The sequence below is a fragment of the Sorex fumeus genome, unplaced genomic scaffold (assembly GCF_029834395.1).
Source record: "Sorex fumeus unplaced genomic scaffold, SorFum_2.1 ptg000129l, whole genome shotgun sequence".
NCBI classification, from domain to species: Eukaryota; Metazoa; Chordata; class Mammalia; order Eulipotyphla; family Soricidae; genus Sorex; species Sorex fumeus.
In genome coordinates this window covers 3,129,172-3,149,379 of record NW_026606186.1, presented here as the reverse complement: position 1 = coordinate 3,149,379, position 20,208 = coordinate 3,129,172, and the positions used below count along the sequence as shown (strand labels likewise).

General features: G+C 36.4%; 1 protein-coding gene across 1 annotated transcript in view; it reads left to right on the top strand.

Moving 5' to 3' along the window:
- Positions 1 to 20,208, top strand: part of EPHA6 (EPH receptor A6) — a 984,716-nt gene that overhangs the window by 187,167 nt on the left and 777,341 nt on the right. The window contains 1 exon segment of the mRNA XM_056138519.1: positions 16,205 to 16,868. Within this exon segment, the coding sequence (XP_055994494.1) occupies positions 16,205 to 16,868 (664 nt within the window).

The window sequence follows — 20,208 nt, the reverse complement described above, 5'->3', positions numbered from 1 at the left end:
ACGTCCACCTGCCCACATACCAAATTCCACAGGATGGATATGTCATTCCCAACGTTCTCTCTTCAGATATCTGACATGCCATTTTGTCGGTAAAGAAGTGAACAGCACCCGACCCAGAAAAGGTCAGATCCGAACCTGAAGAACCTGCCATTAGTACTCATCAGTACACTGCCTTGGCTTTTCACATGCTACATGTCTGAATGCAAGGTTCTGTCCCAATGCAAAACCAGCAGGACCATTCTGCTGTACAAGAAGGGAGACATCAACAACATTGGCAACTATCACTTGATCTGCCTGCTGTTCATAGTCTACAAACTGTTCACTCGAGTCATCCTAAATAGGATTAGAAGAACACGAGATGAAGGACAACCATGCAAGCATGCTGGGTTCTGAAAGGGATTCAGCACGATAGACCATATCCACATGATAACCAAGCTCATTGAGGTTTCTTGGGAGTTCAAGATGCTGCTCTGTCTAGCGTTCATTGATTTAAGGAAGGATTTTGATTCTGTTGAGACTGAAGCAGTCATTGAAGCCCTAAAATATCTATAAATATATAAGTAAACGATACCAGCAGTAGTTTAAATATCATAGGGCCAGAGCAATAGTGCAGTGGGTTGGACATTTGCCTTGCTTGCAGTTGACCCAATTTTAATCTGTGACATCCCATATTGTCTCCTGAGCACCTCCAGGAATAATTCTGAGCAGAGAACCAGAAATAATCCATCAGCACCACTAGGTTGTAACGCCCCCCCCCCCCCAAATCCCACAAATTCCCACAACCAAACACTTCCACCAAAATCTCCAAACCTCTCAGTAATGTATATATCTTGTTTTACTTAAGCAATGTAACCTATTTCCACAGTAGCAACTTTAAGTGAGAGAGGCAACATGGTACAGGTCCACTGCATTCCTTTAGGAACTGGAGCATGCCTTTCTAGTCCATGTAGTCATGTGTTATTTTAGTAGTGGTTTGCCAGACACACATTTAGATATTAGATGTTCAAGAAAGAAATAAAAAAACATGAGGAATGAGAAAATACTGGAGAACACATTTCTGAAAAAATGCGAGACCCACTTGGAAGCACAATAACAAAAACTAACTTCCTTCTTTCCTTCCTTCCTTCCTTCCTTCCTTCCTTCCTTCCTTCCTTCCTTCCTTTCTATACTCAGGACTTATTACTGGCTCTGCACTCAAGAAATCACTCCTGGTGATATTTTGGGGGACCATATGGAGTGTTGGGGGTCCATCCTAGATCAGCTGCCTGCAAGGCAAACTCTATGCTTCCTGTTCTCTCTGGTGACAGTATTTTTGTTCTTTAATTTTGAACTTAGTAATATTTGCATTTTAATCCTCACATAAAACATCACTAGGCAAATTCAGAGTACTCAAACTCGGGTCTCTACTACTCACATGTATTTTCATAACTTCTAAACTCTTGGCTATTTTCATCTCTGACATTTATACTCACTTTTTCATTTCCAACTTCCCAATGCTATCTATGCATAAAATTGTTTAAAAGTAAATATAGTTAAGTCTATGAATTCTTAATATTTAAATTCTTTGAAAATAATTATTTTATCAGGGTTCTAAATTTTCATAGAATATAAGCAAATATAAAACTTCGTATGCATTAGGAATATATTCATGTTAAAATATTTATTAAAACACTCACTAATTTTGAGTCACCATGAGATAGAGCATTGCAAAATTGTTCATGATTGCATTTCAGTCATACAGCATTCCAACACACAGTCCTTTACCAGTGTAATTTTCCAGCACCAGAAAGAACTCACTTGTATATTATTGGATTGATATCAAGTATGCATTTACTTACTAATATTACTTTTGTCTGTTATAAAGTATTTAAGTACACAAATACATGTTTATTGGTTACATATTATGTATTTTAGTATTGCAAGATGTTTCCATTAGGACCACAAAAGTCTGTGTGATACATCAAAAACTTTTATTACCATGGTAGCACCAATTCTAGTTTATTTTGTAAATATGATATATTCAAGAATATATTTAATTACCTTTGAAATTTATAACTCGGATTGTTGTTAAGTACTATTATTTAGTCAACTTAAATATTTTTAAATAAAAATATTAATAACAATATTTTAAAGATTATTTGAAATAATAGAGTAAGTTTATTATACTGTCTGACCATTAGCATAATGATGATATTGTCAGTCCTATTTAAATCCATGTGGTATCTTTCAGCATTTTAAAAGAAAGACTATATTACACTTCAGTGATATTCTAGGCAAAACTTTAAATGAAGCATTGGGCTCGGAGTATGGTTCAAGTGGTAGAGTACTTGGCTAACTTGTGTGAGACCCACATTTGATCTTGAGACACAGCCCCCAAACACTGCATGGTTCTTATAAAAAACATGGATGTAGGGGACAGTTTTCACTGTTTAGACAGACCACTGTTTAGATTGTCCTTTACAGCTAATACTAAATTAATATTTTATATTTTCTTTAATTGGAAACCACAACAATCAATTTATTAAAAAGAACAGTGATCAATTTTCTTGTTATTTATGCACTGCAGTGCCATGCTCAAGAATTACTAAAAACTCTTAGGCTGGAGCAGTAACTCATCAGGTAGGGTGCTAGCCTTGTATGCAGTTTACCTGGGTTCAGTTCCCCCAGAACTCAATGTGACCTCCAAACCTGCCAGGAGTGACCTCTGAGCACAGAGCCAGGATAAGCCCAGATCTCTTTTAAGTATGGCCCCAAAATGGAAGAAAACAAAAACAAAAAAGCAAGAATCACTAAAAATAAATATAACATAAAATTAATAAGTGAAAATGTATGATCTTGTCCAAAACTATATTCATATGGCACATAAAATATCAGTAAATAATGCAAGAAGTAAAGGCATAAAATAACAGAATAAAACTATCAAAATAGCAAATATAGGACTCTGATTATTTTAGTTTTTTTGGAGGTCACATATGGTGGTATTCAAGGGCTACTCCTGTCTCTGTTCTCAGGGGTCAATCCTGGCAGTGCTTAGAATAACATAGTGCCAGGGGAACAACCAGGTCTCATGCAGGCAGAGTATGTATCCTATTATATTGAGCTCTGGTACAAGAGTGGGGTGAATCAAGCTTTGATCAGGAACCATCGTCATGAATCTGTATCCTGTATCCATGATTGGAATTAGAATTTTATTTGAAGTTGACAAGGTTTTTCAAAATTCAAATCAAAATAGATATCCTCATTAGTATTAAACAACAGTAATGTAATGAAACATAAACTTAGAAGATATTACCAAATCTTATACTTACCAGGAAAGACAATTATGCCTTACAAATCTGATAAGAAAGGGTTTTTCTCTGGATTTCTGCATGAAGAATATGCTTACTCCCAAACCAATAGTTCAGCAAAACTTTTCTTGTTAAAACTGCTCTATAACTTCTCTGTTAACACATCTAGTGGACATTGAACGGTCATTGTATTACTGGATCTTTCAGCAGCATTCACATGCTGAATACTTTTCCCTTCATTTATCATTTAATTCTTCAAAGTGCGCAGAACATTGCCCTCTTGGGTTCTCTTTTCCCAGTTTGCATTAACACACAGTTTGAATATTCACTTATTTTATACTTTAAATTTGCACTTATTGACAGTTCATCATGAATATTCTCTGTTATTCCTCTTAAAGTAGAAAATTAGTGTTATAGACTTTATTAGTGCTTACATAAGATAGATAATATTTAAGCTAGTATTCCTTTTTATATTAAAAATCGCATCACTTTTCCTTCTTATGGAAAAATCCTTCTGTATTACAGGGTATTATCTAAGCCTGGATATTACCCAATCTGCTCAGTTCACTTTCTCTTATTGAAACATATTTATTATATTGCTATGTTAATTTGATACTATTCCTATGCAATATTTGTACCTCTATCTTGAACTCTTGAAAATAAACACACATGCACACATGCTCGCACACACACACACACACACACACATACACACACAGAATAGTGTAGAGGGAACTCTCTCAACTCTTAAACTATTATCATCCCTTTATCCTACTTTAAGTTTGTAACTTTTTCCTCCTGTGCTTCCTTTTGTTGTTATTGCTGTAACCACATTCACATTCATGCCTGGGATGTGCTGATTGCAAGTTTGTTGTTCTGCTCACCTGAGGAATGCACATCCAGTTGTGGGGCCAGCCAAGGAGCCTGCTCCTTAAACTGCATTGTTCGTACACATACTTGTCAGAGACAGCGCGCCTTAATTTTGTGCTCACGCAATTCTATTCAGTGAGAATTGTACACTGTAGTTATGGTATTTGTATGTATTCTTTCTAGGTGTCAAACTTTCTGCATGCTGTGCTTTTGCAATTTTTTAGCTATGCTACTTACATTCTTTTAGTTGTGGTGTTCACACATCCCTGTTTTTAGTGCAGCCAGAAATTGCTTGCAGCACTTGGGATAATAACAGAGATGTCAGGATCAAGTTTAATGCATGTAATGACACTGGGGATTTAATTTGTGGCCTTATGTTTTCAAGTCATAGACCCTCAGTTACTGAACTATCCATCACCCCTATGATAGCATGATTTTGTGTATAAAATAATGCCATTTGATGGTTTCAGTCTTCAGTTAAATAATTTGATATTTGTGCTCAGTTGTCATCATGAAAACTCTAAAGTAAGGTAGTTTAAGAGAATCCCAAAGCTAATATATTTCTCAATAATGTGTTATATTTAGAATTCTTATTTAAGAAACAGTAAATTACTGGAAGTGTTCTTTTAGTTTAAAATGCAAGCATTCTGTTACTCCTGTAGATATTCATCCAACACTAAAATCTTGCTGTGTATTTGATTCTGTATCTTTTTGTTACAGTTGTGAACAAAACAATTATCCTCCTAGAGCTTGCATACTATGTCAGTGAAACTATAATGTATCAGTTTTACTGATATAATATGCTTTACTGTCTCTACTAACCAAGAAGGATATTGAATATAGTTTGTGAAATTATTTTTATATCTTCTATGTAGTGCAGTTCATTTGAAAACTGGTTTGATATTCGTGTTGTTGAATACATGACAGAATAATTAAAATAATTACCATATATCATTATATTTGAAATTCCATATAATGATTGCATTTAAAAGATTTTACTCAACAGTTAGTGAAATCTTAAGTTTTTATATCATTTTTATGCCTTTCAGATATACAAAAATGTACTTTATTTAAGAATTTTTAATCTTCATGAACATATGACAAATTTTATGAAAAAATTATTCTCTAATGGAAATCATTTCTCTTGCTATAATAATTTGTCCTGCTAATAGATTAAGTGCATCAAAATAATAAGTTTATTAATAACCCTTATTTAGTCTCCACAGATCTCTTAGAAATGTCATTGAGTTCTTCTGTTTTTTTAATTAAATATCTTTGTAGTGCTAATAAAAAAGTTTTATGTTTGCCCAAAGTGAAATAGAAATGTATCTGCACACGCTACATTTTGCTTCTTGTTTTATTCTCCAAAACTAGTTATCATTTAAATGCAGAGCCTTCACTTTTCTGCTGCAAAAACAGTTTTGTTTTATTAACTACATGCCTAGAAGCAGATTCAAGGCAGTAATTTTCTAAGTTTATGCCAATATATTGACTCAAAGTGAATTTTTAAGTGGCTCTGAGGAAAATATTATATTAGAATAAGAAGGCTTTTTTAACAGAATTTTCTTTGATAGAGAATATTAGATAGTTACATTTAAAAATTAGACACAACAGCATTACATAAGGAGATTCATTCAACAGATTTTTTTCTTATGGATAGCATGCAAGTAACTTAAAGAAGAAACCACATTTAAAAATTAGCCACAACAGCATTACATAAGGAGATTCATTCAACAGATTTTTTTCTTATGGATAGCATGCAAGTAACTTAAAGAAGAAACCACTGAAAGAATCAGAATGCAACGTTTTCATGAATGAAGTCTTCTCTGCTTTCATAGTTATTTTACTTTTCTTTTTCCTACATGAAAGTGAAAGTTTTCTTTTGTTCTCTTTCTCATTTTCTCCTTTAAATTTCTTTTAATCTTGATCTTGAGGAATGGCACAGTGGTAGGGTGTTTGCCTTGCGCGCAACCAACCTGAACAAGCCAGGTTCAATTCCTCCACCTCTCTCGGAGAGCCAGGCAAGCTACTGAGAGTATCTCGCCTGCCAGGCTCTACCATGCAGTCTTCCCGTGATGTATTTAATATGCCAAACACAGCAATAACAAGTCTCAAAATGGAGATGCTCTGTGAACAAGAAACTACCCTGAACAGTCAGAGCAAAAACAGACTCAAAGTTTAAATATGGGAAATAATCCTGTAAGCAAACAACTCCTTCAAAAAAGCCGGAGTAGCCATACTAGTATCCGACAGCATAAATTTCAGTTGAAAAAAATTAGGAGGGACGGTAAAGTCCATTTTTTATTTATCAAAGGATATGTAACAACAGGAAGAAATAACACTCTAAAATGTATATGCACCTACTGAAGGACCAGCTAGACACTTGAAACAACTACTAACAGATTTTAAGGAGGACATTGCCAGCAATACAATAGTAGTAGACTTCAACATTGCCTTATCACCTCTGGATAGATCAACAAGAACAAAACTCAGCAAGGAAACACTCGCTTTGAAGGATGAAATGAAAGAGAGAGAGCTTATAGACCTATACAGGGATTTACATCCCCCAAAAGAAAGATTAGACATTCTTTTCCAGTGCACATGGAACATTTCCTAAAATAGATAACAAAACATACCTTAATAGAATAAGGAAGACAAAAATTGTATCAACTATCTTTTCAGACCACAGTGCACTAACAATAGAAGCTAATCACACACAGATGTGGAGAACCAAATCAAACATCTGGAAATTAAGCAACTCAATGTTGAAAAATGAGTGGGTCAGTAAGGAAGTCAAGGAAGATATCAAAAGATATCTGGAAACAAATGAGAATGAAGACACAAGCTACCAGAACCTATTGCACACAGTTAAAGCTATGTTAGGAGGAAAATTTATAGCTTTGAAAGCATTCCTCAGGAAGGAAGAAAGAGCCTACATAGATAACTTGACTTCACAGTTCAAGATCTCAGAAAAAAAAAGGAACCCAAACCCGGCCAAAGGAAAGAAATAATAAAACGTAGAGCAGAAATTAACAACATGGAAACACAAAAAATACGAAAGGTCAATGAAATCAAGAGCTGGTTCTCTGAGAAAATAAACAAGATTGAAAAATCACTAACAAGAAACAAAGAAAAGAGAGAGAGAAAACCCTCATAAACTGAATCAGAAATGAAAAAGGGGACTTCACAACAGAAACCAATGAAATTCAAAAGATCATCAGAGACTACTTTGAGAGCCTGTATGCCACAAAACAAGAGAGCCTAGAAGAAATGGATAAATTCCTGGATTCCTACAATCTCCCAAGACAGAGCCAAGAAGACTTGGGATACCTGAATAGACCAATTCATCTCAAGGAAATAGAAACCGTAATTAAAAATCTTCCCCAAAACAAAAGCCCAGGCCCAGACGAATACACTAGGGAATTCTTCCAAACATTGAAAGAAGACCTGTTGCTAGTACTTAGCATTCCTCAAACTTTTCCAGGAAATTGAAAAAAAACCGGAACTCTCCCCAAACAGTTTCTAGGAGGCACATATCTCCCTAACACCAAAAGTAAACAATGACATCACTAATAAAGAAAATTACAGGCCAGTATCTCTGATGAACATGGATGCAAAGATCCTCAACAAAATATTAGCAAATAGAATTCAACAACTCATCAAAAAGATCATATATTATGACCAAGGGGGATTCATCCCGGGGTTGCAAGGGTGCTTTAACATTTGGAAATCACAAATCACAATCACAAATCATCCTGTTAATTGTCAATTGCCTCGAGCAGGCCCCAGTAACGTCTCCTTCATCCTAGCCCTGAGATTATATTCAAGGCTCTTTAGGAGAATGAGACCCATCATTGTTACTGGTATTTGGCATATTGGGTACGCCACAGGGAGTTTGCCAGACTCTGCCGTGTGGGCAGGTTACATTCGGTAGCCTGCCAGTTTGTCCAAAGTAGGAATGAGATAATAAGATATCATAATAAGATGTCGTGCGCTGCGGGAGCTGGTTTTTATAGTCTATGACTCTTGGCCGCTGATGGGATTACACGGCGCCAGGGGGCCAGTTGGTGGGTGTGACCCCCGCCTACTGGAATTTGGAGGATCTGGGTGGAGGATGCTCAGCCCAAATCCGAGTAGGCTTGGAGATCTCGGCCCCGGAACCCGCGTGACTTTGTCCCTCTGCCAGTACCTTCATGTGTGCAGAGAGTGGTCTCAGAATGGTGGTGGATCCTCCACCCAGATCCTCCAAATTCCAATAGGCGGGGGTCACACCCACCAACTGGTCCCCTGGCGCTGTGTAATCCCATCAGCGGCCAAGACTCAGAGACTATAAAAACCAGCTCCCGGAAGAAGAACAGTGCGGTGTCCTACCCCCGCGCCTGACTGTCCTCGCCGCCGGGGCCTCTTGGAGGGGAGCGGGTTTAACTTTCCTCCCCACCCCGACCAGGGCTCCGGCAGTCAAGGACCTCCAGGACCAGCCACCATTTGGAAATCAATCAAAATAATCCATCATATTAACAAAAGTAAAGATAAAAACCATATGATCATATCAAAAGATGCAGAGAAGCATTTAAGAAGATACAACACCCGTTTATGATGAAAACTCTCAACAAAATGGGCTTAGAAGCAATTTTCCTCAGATAGACAAAACGACCTACAACAAACCTATGGGAAGCATTTTCCTCATTGGGGAAATACTAAGGGCCTCCCCTCTAAGATCAGGGACAATACAAGGATGACTACTCTCAGCACTTCTGTTCATTGTAGTACTGGATGTACTTGCAATAGCAGTTGGGGAAGAAAAAGATATTAAGGGAATCCAGATAGAAAAGGAAGAAATCAAGCTCTCACTATTCAGAGGTGATACGATACCTAGAGCATCCTAAAGCCTCTACCAAGAAACTCCTAGAAACAATAGACTTGTAAAGTCACAGGCTATAAAATCAATACCCAAAAGTCCATGGCCTTCCTATATGCAAATAATGAGACAGAGGAAGAGAAATAAAAAAATAATAATCCCGGGGCCAAAGCGATAGCACAGCGGGTAGGGTGTTTGCCTTGTATGTGGCCGACCTGGATTCAATCCCCGGCATCCCATCCCAAGCACCTCCAGGAATAATTCCTGAGTGCAGAACCAGGAAAAAACCCTGAGCATTACTGGGTATGACCCAAAAAGCAAAAAAGAAAAAGAAAAACATCCTGTTCACAATTATGCCCCAGAAAATCAAGTACCTCGGAATCAGCTTAAGTAAGGAGGTAAAGGTAAAGGACCTTTACAAAGAAAACTACAAAACACTATACCACAAAATAAAAGAGGACATGAGGAAATGGAAACATATCCCCTGCTTATGGATAGGAAGAATTCACATTGTAACAATGGCAATACTCCCCAAGGCACTATACAGATTCAATGCCATGGCTATAAGGAGACCCATGAAATTCTTCAAAGAAATGGATCAAGCACTCCTAATATTAATTTGTAACAACAAACGCTCATGAATAGCTAAAGCAATTCTTGGACTAGAAAAAAGGCAGAGCCACAGACCAATGGAACAGGGTGGAATATTCCAACACAACAGCAAATGTATGAACATCTAATCTTTGATAAGGGAACAAGAAATGTGAAGTGGAGCAAGGAAAGCCTCTTCAACAAATGGTGCTGGCATAACTGGACAACACATGCAAAAAAAATGGACTTAGATCTCAACTTAAATGCCATGCACAAAAGTCAGATCAAAATGGATTAAAGACCTCAAAATCAGACCAGAATCCATAAGATACAATGAAGACAAGGTCAGCAAAACCCTCTACAATATTGAGGCCAACTGTATCTTCAAAGACGACATGCCACTGATCAACCAAGTAGAAACAGAGATAAACAAATGGGACTATATTAAACTAAGAAGCTTCTGCACTGTAAAAGATATAGTGACCAAAATACAAAGACAATCTACAGTATGGGAAGGGATATTTACTTAATACTCATCCAATAAGGGGTTGATATCAATGATATAAAAAGCAGTGGTAGAATTCCACAAGAAGAAAATATCCAACCCTATAAAAAATGAGCTGATGAAATGAATAGAAACTTTCTCAAAGTAGCAGTTCGAATGGCTAAAAGGCACATGAGAAAGTACTCTACATCACTAATTGTCAGAAAGTTGCAGATTAAGACAACAGTGAGATACCATTTCATATCACAGAGACTGACCCACATCCAAAAGAACAAAAGCAACTTGTGTTGGCACAGATGTGGTAAGAAAGCGACTCTCCTTCACTGCTGGTGGGAATGCTGACTGGTTCAGCCCTTTTGAAAAACAGTATGGACGAATCTCAAAAAATTAGAAATTGAGCTCCCATTTGACCCAGCAATATCACTCCTGGGAATATATCCTTGAGAAGCAAAAAAAGTATAATCTAAATGACATCTGCACTTGTTGTATGTTCATTGCTGCACTGTTCGCAATAGCCAAAATCTGGAAAAAACTTGAGTGCCCGAGAACAGATGACTGGTTAAAGAAACCTTGGTACATCTACACAATGGAATAATATGCAGCTGTTAGAAAGATGAAGTCATGAAATTTGCATACAATTTGTTCTGCATGGAAAATATAATGCTAAGTGAAATGAGTCAGAGAGGGACAGACTTAGAAATTCTGTACCCTATTGGGGAATATAAAGTAACAGAACGGGAGACTAACACCCAGAAGTATTTGAGATAAGTACCAAGAGGTCTGCTCCACAGCTTCAAAGCCAGCAACAGATACTGGGGGAATAGGCAGCTCATAAAGAAAAGGGAACACCAAGTAAAGGGTGTTTGGAGAACTCACTCCGGATGCGAGATACATGCTGAAAGTAGACTATAGACCAAACATGTTGGTCACTCAATAGCTCTGTTGCAAACCACAACACCCTAAAGGAAAGAGTGAGAAAAAGGGAATGCCCTGCCACAGAGCAGGCAGGGATGATGATTTGGGGGAAGCAGTGAGAGGGCTACTGGGTTCCTTGGTGGTGGAGAATGGGCATTGCTAAAGGGATGGGTACTCGATCATTGTATAACTGAAACTCAAACATGAAAGTTTGTAAGTCTACAACGGTATCTCATGGTCTTTCACTAATAAAAATATTTAAAGGAAAAAAAAAGAGCCTGGAGATTGCTCAAATGGTAGAGTACATGCCTCGTATATGGAAAGCACTGAATTGTATTCAGCGTAGTGCAGTTGCATCTCTAAGCCCCCAGCACTGCAGATTCCACCTCTATAGCCTCTTGAGCACCTCCCTGTGAAACCTGCATCAGTCCAAACATCATCAGGACTGACCCCTTTATAAAAATTTAATAATTTTCATAAGCATTGACTTAAATCTTGAGTGTTAAAACAAAACTGTTTAAGTCACACAGTAGCACTGTAGCACTGTCCTTCCGTTTTTTATCGATTTGCTGAAGTGGGCACCGGTAATGTCTCAATTGTGAGACTTGTTGCTGTTTTGGCATATCAAATACATCATGGGGAGATTGCCAGGCTCTGCCGTGCAGGCAGGATACTCTACTTAGCTAGCCGGGCTCTCTGAGAGGGAAGGAGGAATCGAACCTGATTCGGCCGCATGCAAGGCAAACACCCTCCCCGCTGTACTATTGCTCCAGCCCAAGTTCACCTACTATGTGGTATCACTCCAGCCTAAGTCCAAATACTATTGCTCCAGTATGTGGTGATAACCCAGGGAATTATTTGTGATCTATCTGGAGAGCTTTCTGTTTCTAGGAACCTAGTTGACTATCACTTGCTTGTCTGTTCTTTAACCTTGAAGCTCTTAAAGGAAATTGGTGTAGCTTAGGTTCAGACTTACTTAAATAGGCTGCCAAGACATAGGCCACCAGTCTAATGACCTCCTTGTTTAATTTCTTTAATACATGCTTCAGCAAAGTGTTAGTCATTTGTGTGGGGGTGGGAGGTGAAGTGGAGGTTAGGTGCGAAAGTCGCTGTTCTAATTTCTTTGACTTATTTAAGACAAATTAACAGAAAATAAATTTAATTTTATATGTAAAGTAACTTCACATAGTCATGAGACTCAAAGACAGTCAGACAACTGAGCATTATATGCCATTCTGAGCCAAGACATGAGTTTGGGCTCTGGACTTCTAAGGACACAAGCAAAATTCACAGGCAAATAAGAAGAGCAAATGTTTGGTAATCAGCTGTTGCTCTTGACATGACTTGTCCTTCTGATTGAAAATATACATATACATAATACATCTGGTTACAGCAATCTTTCTAGTACCCATATATATGTTTTTAGAAAACTAGTGGTTGTTAACCTTCCTCCTGGACTTTTGTGTCTTGATTCCCTCCAGTTAAAAATAATCAAAAATTTTAAGTGACATATTGTGTCTCTCGTCTTCACTTGCAAGATGTATCTCTTCCTATGGTCTGGATGAGAGGAACAGAGATATCTGTCTTATGTTCATTTTATGAGTTCTTTTCTTTGAATTAAGGAGTATGTTAATTATGTATGATGGATAGAAAAACTTGATCATGTGCCATCTTTTGTTCAGCAAAAGCTTTTAATTGAGTAAGATTTAGTTACTGTTATGTGGTGAACAGCATGGGTGTCTTATGATACTCAGCGCTACCTAATCTCTTTTTCTTTGTCACATGGTGATGCTCAGGGGTTATTCCTGTCTAGCATTCAGGAATGACTCCTGGCATTGCTCAGTGGATCATACGGAATGGCAGGAATTGAACCTGAGTTGGCCATGTTCAAGGCAAATGCCCCAACCGCTGTACTATTGCTTTGGGCCCCTAATCTCTTTTAAGACTATAAATATTGAATATAGTATGGGAATGCTCTGTGGCCAGCAAAACTAAGAGCCAGACTTGAAAAAATAATGCTTATACCCACAAATGCCAATAAGGGGTCATCAGGGAAAGCATCAAGTACTAAGCAAGTGACAGAACATAGGCATGAAGATAGAGCCTGAGCCAAATTTTGAAGATTATTAAGATAGGTCTAAGGGTTAGTGTGCATCGCTCCAAACAAGAGGACTGGTTAGATAAAATCCCTGGCTTTTAAGGGAATTGTCAGTGGCACTGGAGCACTGCCAGGCATGCCCCTCCACCCCACCCAACAAACAATAACAATAACAAAATACTTCTGGAAAAGAAAAACAGGCAAAGTTTAGGATTGATTAGTGTCAGTGATTTCTAAAGACTTTTCTCTCTATGGATGGTTTTTGGTTGCCAATAGGTAGACCTGGAGAGTTGAAGGAAAGGTAAACAGTGTGCTGGTGACTGGTTGGAATGGAGTTTTGTTGATTTGTGTTGAAAAGATATGCCGTTTTCCAGACCCCTTTGCTGTTTATAAGACGTAGATGCTCCTGGGTGTGGCACAGTCTCCCGGATAGTCAAATAACAAGTGGAACATTTTATTATATAGACAATAAAATATGAAGGGCTAACTCCAATAATTGATCTACTAAATAATACTTGGTTAATTATTTAATAATGAGCCTGGTTAAAACTTTCAATAAGAGTTTTAGCCTAGAGGTATTAAAATATAATTATTCAAACAACTTGTGGAGAATATCATTTTTGGTTCTGCATAGGAAAATTAGAGAATTCAGCATAGTCAATAATAAATGCATATATATCCAAAGAAACAAACAAATTTGATTAGAAACTTATCTAGATAATGAATGAGTAATTAGGATTCCAGTGGGTAAAAGCTTATAATTTTGGACCTTGATCTTGACAGTTCTCATCTTATTTTACTAGCTATATTGTTAAGAGTTAGTTTGTCATTTAACATGTTATTGTAAAGTTAGTTTGTAAATGCAATAGTGACAGTGCTCATTATATGCAGAGATAACACCCGGAGGTGAGTGATCTTATGTGTCTTCATGAGATCAGTTAATCATCCCTGATAAATAGTGAATATGTTTTATGAGCTTACAGCCATAGATTTCAAGGAACTTTCTTTTCTTCAAATGTTGTTTCTTCTGGGAAATGATGTCTGAATTTCAAGGGGTCATCTTACAAAATCTTAGATACTAGTCACTTTTAAATGTACTTGATATACAATAATTTTTGTGGAAATTTACAGTGGATTATTGCAAGTATTTAGTGTCATAGCAGTATTTATATCATGAAGTATTAAGTGTCATAACAGTTCTGTAGACTGCGGAAAGAAGTCATTCTATTAGAAACTATAGTAATTGAAATTCAACTGGCCTTGATTAAGTGACTCTCTACAACCAATTAAAATAAGAAACTGCAAACTGAATACATTAAATAATCTTACTGTAAATCACTGAAGTATGATATTAAGAAATAGTATATTCACAAGAGAAATAGTTTTTTTTATTTCTGATGTACTTTAATAGAAATGAGAAACTATAATTAGCATGCTTTCCCAGAAAGTTTATAAAGGTACCAGGGTACTTTTTCATTTATTGACAATTGTTCTAAATATATCATGAAAAATATATACAAATATATTGATATGTGTACATATATATTTGCAAAATTTGTAACTAGACTCATGGAAATATTAGATGTATAAATGCTAATAAAGCCTATTAATTACAATATACTCAAATATTTTTATTAATTTTATCTAAGAGGATAAACACATCTATGTTGATAAGAAACAATATGCTTTCTATGTAAACTGAAGTCAATATTCTTGTAAAGGTAATTATATTATCTAACTGAAGGTATTTAAAAATTCTTACAGGTCTTTTCCTTTTTGTCCCTTCTCTATTTCTCTATGTTATTACTTGATGAGCTTCAGAGTCAATTCATATTGTTCCTGGAAAAAACTTGTAATGTCCTGCTTCAAGATTTATGTACTTAGTATTTTATTTCTCATTAAGTTTACTCTCACCTCTAAAAAAATTTTTTTGATTGTTACTAGCTCAGAGAACTTTGGCTACCATTTTTTTTTTAAATTAAAGTCTCTTCTACCACCTCTCTGCTTTTTTTTACCATTGAACTTTCTACTAGATTTTTTATATTACTCATTTATGATTTTCCTTTCTATTCTATATAAACTTTATAGAAACTTTATAGGGCTGGAGTGATAGTACAGCGGTAGGGCGTTTGCCTTTCGCGCAGCCAGCCCGGCCTAGCCAGGTTTGATTCCTCCGTCCCTCTGGGATAGCCTGGCAAGCCACCGAGAGTATTCAATATGCCAAACACAGTAACAAGAAGTCTCATAACAGAGACATTACTGGGCCTGCTCGAGCAAATCGATGAACAATGGGAGGACAGTGATAAAACAGTGATAAATTCTATATAAACTTTAAAAAGACAGTTATTTCTCAATGATTCACTTCTGTATTTTCAGTGTTCAGAATAGTGACTGGTAATTCTTGAATAAATATAAAGTTTTATTCACATGTTTTCTATCAAAGGAGACTCGTATAGGGATTGGAGAGAGAGAGTACAGCAGGTGAAGTGCTTGCCTTAAACATGGCAGACACAAAGTTCTATTCCTGAGCATTTTATGTAGTCCCTCAAGTGCCACCAGAAATGAAACCCTGAGTGCAGAGCAAGGAATAAGCTCTGAGTATGGGCAGGGTGGTTCCCCAACCAAACAAAAATGTGACTTGTAAATATTTAATGAAATAGAAGTAAATATACTTTAATTTGTGACAAATCGTGTCTGTGAACAGACAGATCACCAGGGTACATTTGTCAGTAGTCTAGTTATTTTGATTAGCTAATGGATGCTATTTAAAGTTCTTAGAGTGTACCAGGAGATTTTTATATGTTAACTAATTCATGTCTCAGATTAGTTAAATTGAGCAGGAATTATTTCCAATTCCTTTTAACAGCTGAGCAAACAAATTATATCAAGTAGTCCTTGATCATGCAATAAGTATGTTAGAAAGCTTAACTCATACTATACAGCCTGTTGTAGACTTAGTTAAAACTCTGCTGTGATTGAGACTGGCTTCATTAGTATACTTTCATTGATTAATTTTGCCAAAATTGAAAATTGACTATTTATAAGAATTTTAATTGTTTTTTATTTGCTTTATTTTTCAGTGGGATGCCATCACGGAAATGGATGAACACAATAGGCCTATTCATACATACCAGGTATGCAATGTAATGGAACCAAACCAAAACAATTGGCTTCGTACAAATTGGATCTCTAGAGATGCAGCTCAGAAAATCTATGTGGAAATGAAGTTCACATTGAGAGATTGTAATAGCATCCCATGGGTCTTGGGAACTTGCAAAGAAACTTTTAATCTGTACTATGTAGAATCAGATGAATCCCACGGAATCAAATTCAAACCAAGCCAGTATACCAAGATCGACACAATTGCAGCGGATGAAAGTTTTACCCAAATGGATTTGGGTGATCGCATTCTCAAACTCAACACTGAAATTCGCGAGGTTGGACCTATAGAAAGGAAAGGATTTTATCTGGCTTTTCAAGACATTGGGGCATGCATTGCTTTGGTATCTGTTCGTGTTTTCTACAAAAAGTGCCCGTTCACCGTTCGTAACTTAGCCATGTTCCCCGACACTATTCCAAGGGTTGACTCTTCCTCTTTGGTTGAAGTAAGAGGCTCTTGTGTGAAGAGTGCAGAAGAGCGGGACACTCCTAAACTATATTGTGGAGCTGACGGAGATTGGCTGGTTCCTCTTGGAAGATGTATTTGCAGTACAGGATATGAAGAAGTTGAGGGTTCTTGCCACGGTAAGAAACAAGCATTTATATAACTTCTGTGTATTTAATTGATATTTTATAAAGATAAAGCTGACAGACATTTCAAATAGGAAGCATTTTTGGAGAGAGAATTTTTGCGTGTTATTTCTGGAGGAATTAATAGTAAAGTTATGATCTCTTACTAAGTATGATACAGTATCTGATAGATATTTTTCTCTTGGGGATGGTGTATGAAGATGTAAACAGTGATTGCTCTCTTAAAGTAGTCCTTGCTACAATCCTAACTGCAAGGGATCAATTAGAGAATCTGTGGTACACTTTTGGTTTAAGGGAACTCTCAGAGCAAGATGGATATGTTTATTACATGTGAGTGACTGTCGAATTTTGAAAGAAAATATGAGAATGAGAAGACAATAAAGTGTAAACATGATAAACACATATGATACATGAATCGTATTGTTTATTCATTTTAAATTATTTAGAAGTTTGAGGGATAGACAGATATTACAACAGGTAGAGTGTTTGCTGTGCACGTGGCAAACAAGGACTTATTCTTGGCTTCCTTTATGGTTCCCCAAGCTTTGACACGGGTGATTCCTGAGTGCACAAAACAATAATAACAACAAAAGTTAAGTAGAAGTTGAAAATAGTTTGGTAGAAATACATTTTAGAAAATATTTAAAGAATTATTTTGTAATCTTAAGATTTATGTGACTAGCTTCTATTCTATATTTGTCTTTTATGATATTCTTTTATAGATCTTGATATAGTGAGAATCTCTTATAGTGAGCTCGGAATGATTTTACTTAAAGTGTTTGATCTGTAAAATTTCCTCTTTATTATATGTCATAAAACACCTAAAATTCTCTTACACTGGTGATTTTAGATAAGTGATTTTTATAACCTACTTATCTAGAACATCTAATCTCATAAATTTTATAATTTGTCTTTATTATAGTTTGTTTTATTGCAGTAACAGGAGAGAGCATATACAGCATAGATCCTTTTGCATACTTGGCAGAAATGAAAAGAATTAAGTATTGATTCTAAGTTATTTTATAAATTCTGAAATCACGTTTCCTTATCCATAAATAAATAGTAGTTATACATAATTTATGATAAAGTATGTGGAAAACTACTAACTATAGCGTATAATCTTGGATCCATTTGGATATGACAAGTTGCTATTTACAGACACCTGGGAAGTCAGACTGGGTATGGAGATTTTGTTTTTTAGAAATTGGTATTTTACACTACGACAAGTCTTGATTTTTTGAATAGTTATTTAAAACATTGATGCTGTAACAGCAATTTGTGTTAATTATTATACATTCAAGTGTGAAACACTGGTAGTATAGCCTAGCCTCAACGAGTTAAGTATATGCCCCAGATGTCCTTTGTATTGACATTTTGTAACCTTTCTTAACAGTGTCAGTTACTGATTATGGAACTGTCTACCAAAAACTTATCTCACACACAATATCTGAATAATATACAATCTGAACAGTACATTAATCAGAATGAATGTGAATAAACAGTAGCTCAAGCAGTAATGTGATCACATGTAAAATTGGAAAAGGAAAAGACAGTGCATATTATTTTTTGCTGGCCTGCTGTGTTAGAGTAATTTAATTAACTGTTAATGTTTTTGAGTGTCTGTTTGCTAATCACTGTGGCCTGTGGTAGGGGCAAATAAATCCAAATTTCAGTTATTTGTTAGTATGATAAAAGCAACACCTAGGTTATCTAAACACCAGAATGTCATGTCTGTCAGGGCTCAGCGGGGTAGTTCTAGTTCATGTGAACTAAGGTCACTCAGACAGCTGAATTGAGCTGTGATGGTACTATTGTCACCTTTCCAAGATCTAATCTCCCTGGGCTGTTCTATTTATGGATGCCTTTTATTTAAGAATCGAACAAGGCATTTTTTATAGTATTTTTTAATGACCATGTGCCAAATGAGTATATTCAGGGATTATACAAGGGGATAAATATCCTGGAAAAAATTTTAAGGAGATGCTAATATAGCAGTTTGCTATTGTCCACTCTAGTTTCTTGTAAATAATATCTCTTCTTTATACACAAAAATTCACAGCTTCCAAAGGTTTTCCCCCTTAGGGTAACTTGTTGATATCCAGAATAACATCAGTGAAGTCAAATTCCAGATAGAAATGAAGCTTTTGAGTTTAAACTCCCTCTTGCTTGCAGAATTAGGAACCAAAAAACCTAAGTCATTATTCCTTATACTCACAGCACAAAAGAGACAGGGGCAGGATAAATCATAAGGATCAACTGACAGGCTAGACCTTGTCAGGATCCCTTCTATGGGGTTTGGTGTCTCTCAGAAATTAACTCTTACTCTTGGCTTTGTCATTTGTCACTTTTGGTTTATTCCTCTGGGTCATACTTTTGATCTATAAGTATTGCATGAGAAATGTTAGTAGACAGTTTCAACATCTTTTTTGAAAGTAAAGTAAGTGAAGTAAAGGCCCTCCGGTTGATCGTCGATTTGCTCGAGCGGGCCCAGTAACGTCTCCATTGGAGACTTTGTTGTTACTGTGTCTGGCATATCGAATACTCTCGGTAGCTTGCCGGGCTCTCCGAGAGGGGCGGAGGAATCGAACTCGGGTCGGCCATGTTGACTGCGTGCAAGGCAGACGCCCTACCCGCTGTGCTATCGCTCCAGGTCATTATTTCGAAATACTTTTTTTTCTTCCAAGCTCTTAAGAAGTATTCTCACTAGTTGTAGTCCCAGTAAGGGACATGGGATTACCTTTTGTTTTCTACAGGAAAGAAGATTACTTTTTATTATCTGCAATAGTAAGTCACGTATTGCCTTTACAGGTTCCTTCACACGCACCTTGCTACTCCTCTAGCTTTCACAATCTGTTCAAATTAAATGTCAAAAGTTTCGATTATTCTGTCTATGCGCTGCTAAAGCTAACACAGTTTTAATGTGTGTGTGTATGTGTGTGTGTGTGTGTGTGTGTGTGAGAGAGAGAGAGAGAGAGAGAGAGAGAGAGAGAGAGAGTGCATTATATTCCATGTTTTTAACTCAGAGCTTTTGTTTACAATATGGACTGATCTCAGCTGGGTGATAATTCTGTTGAATTTATCTGGAATTACTTCAGCCACTGTAGTTATTTGAAGAGTTAGCAGTGTTGGACATCTGAAATGCTTCACTCATGTGAATCATGCTTCATCTTGGAGGTTGGAGGTCTAAATAAAAATTTTCAGAGAAATTTTCTAGTAACAATTTTAATTTGCTTTATATTAGGAAATATTGTAAGTTTTTTCTTTCCTTTAGTTACATACATTAAATGTAGGTCTTAACAAAAGTACTGAAGAGAGTTCACACTTGTCCTTGTTC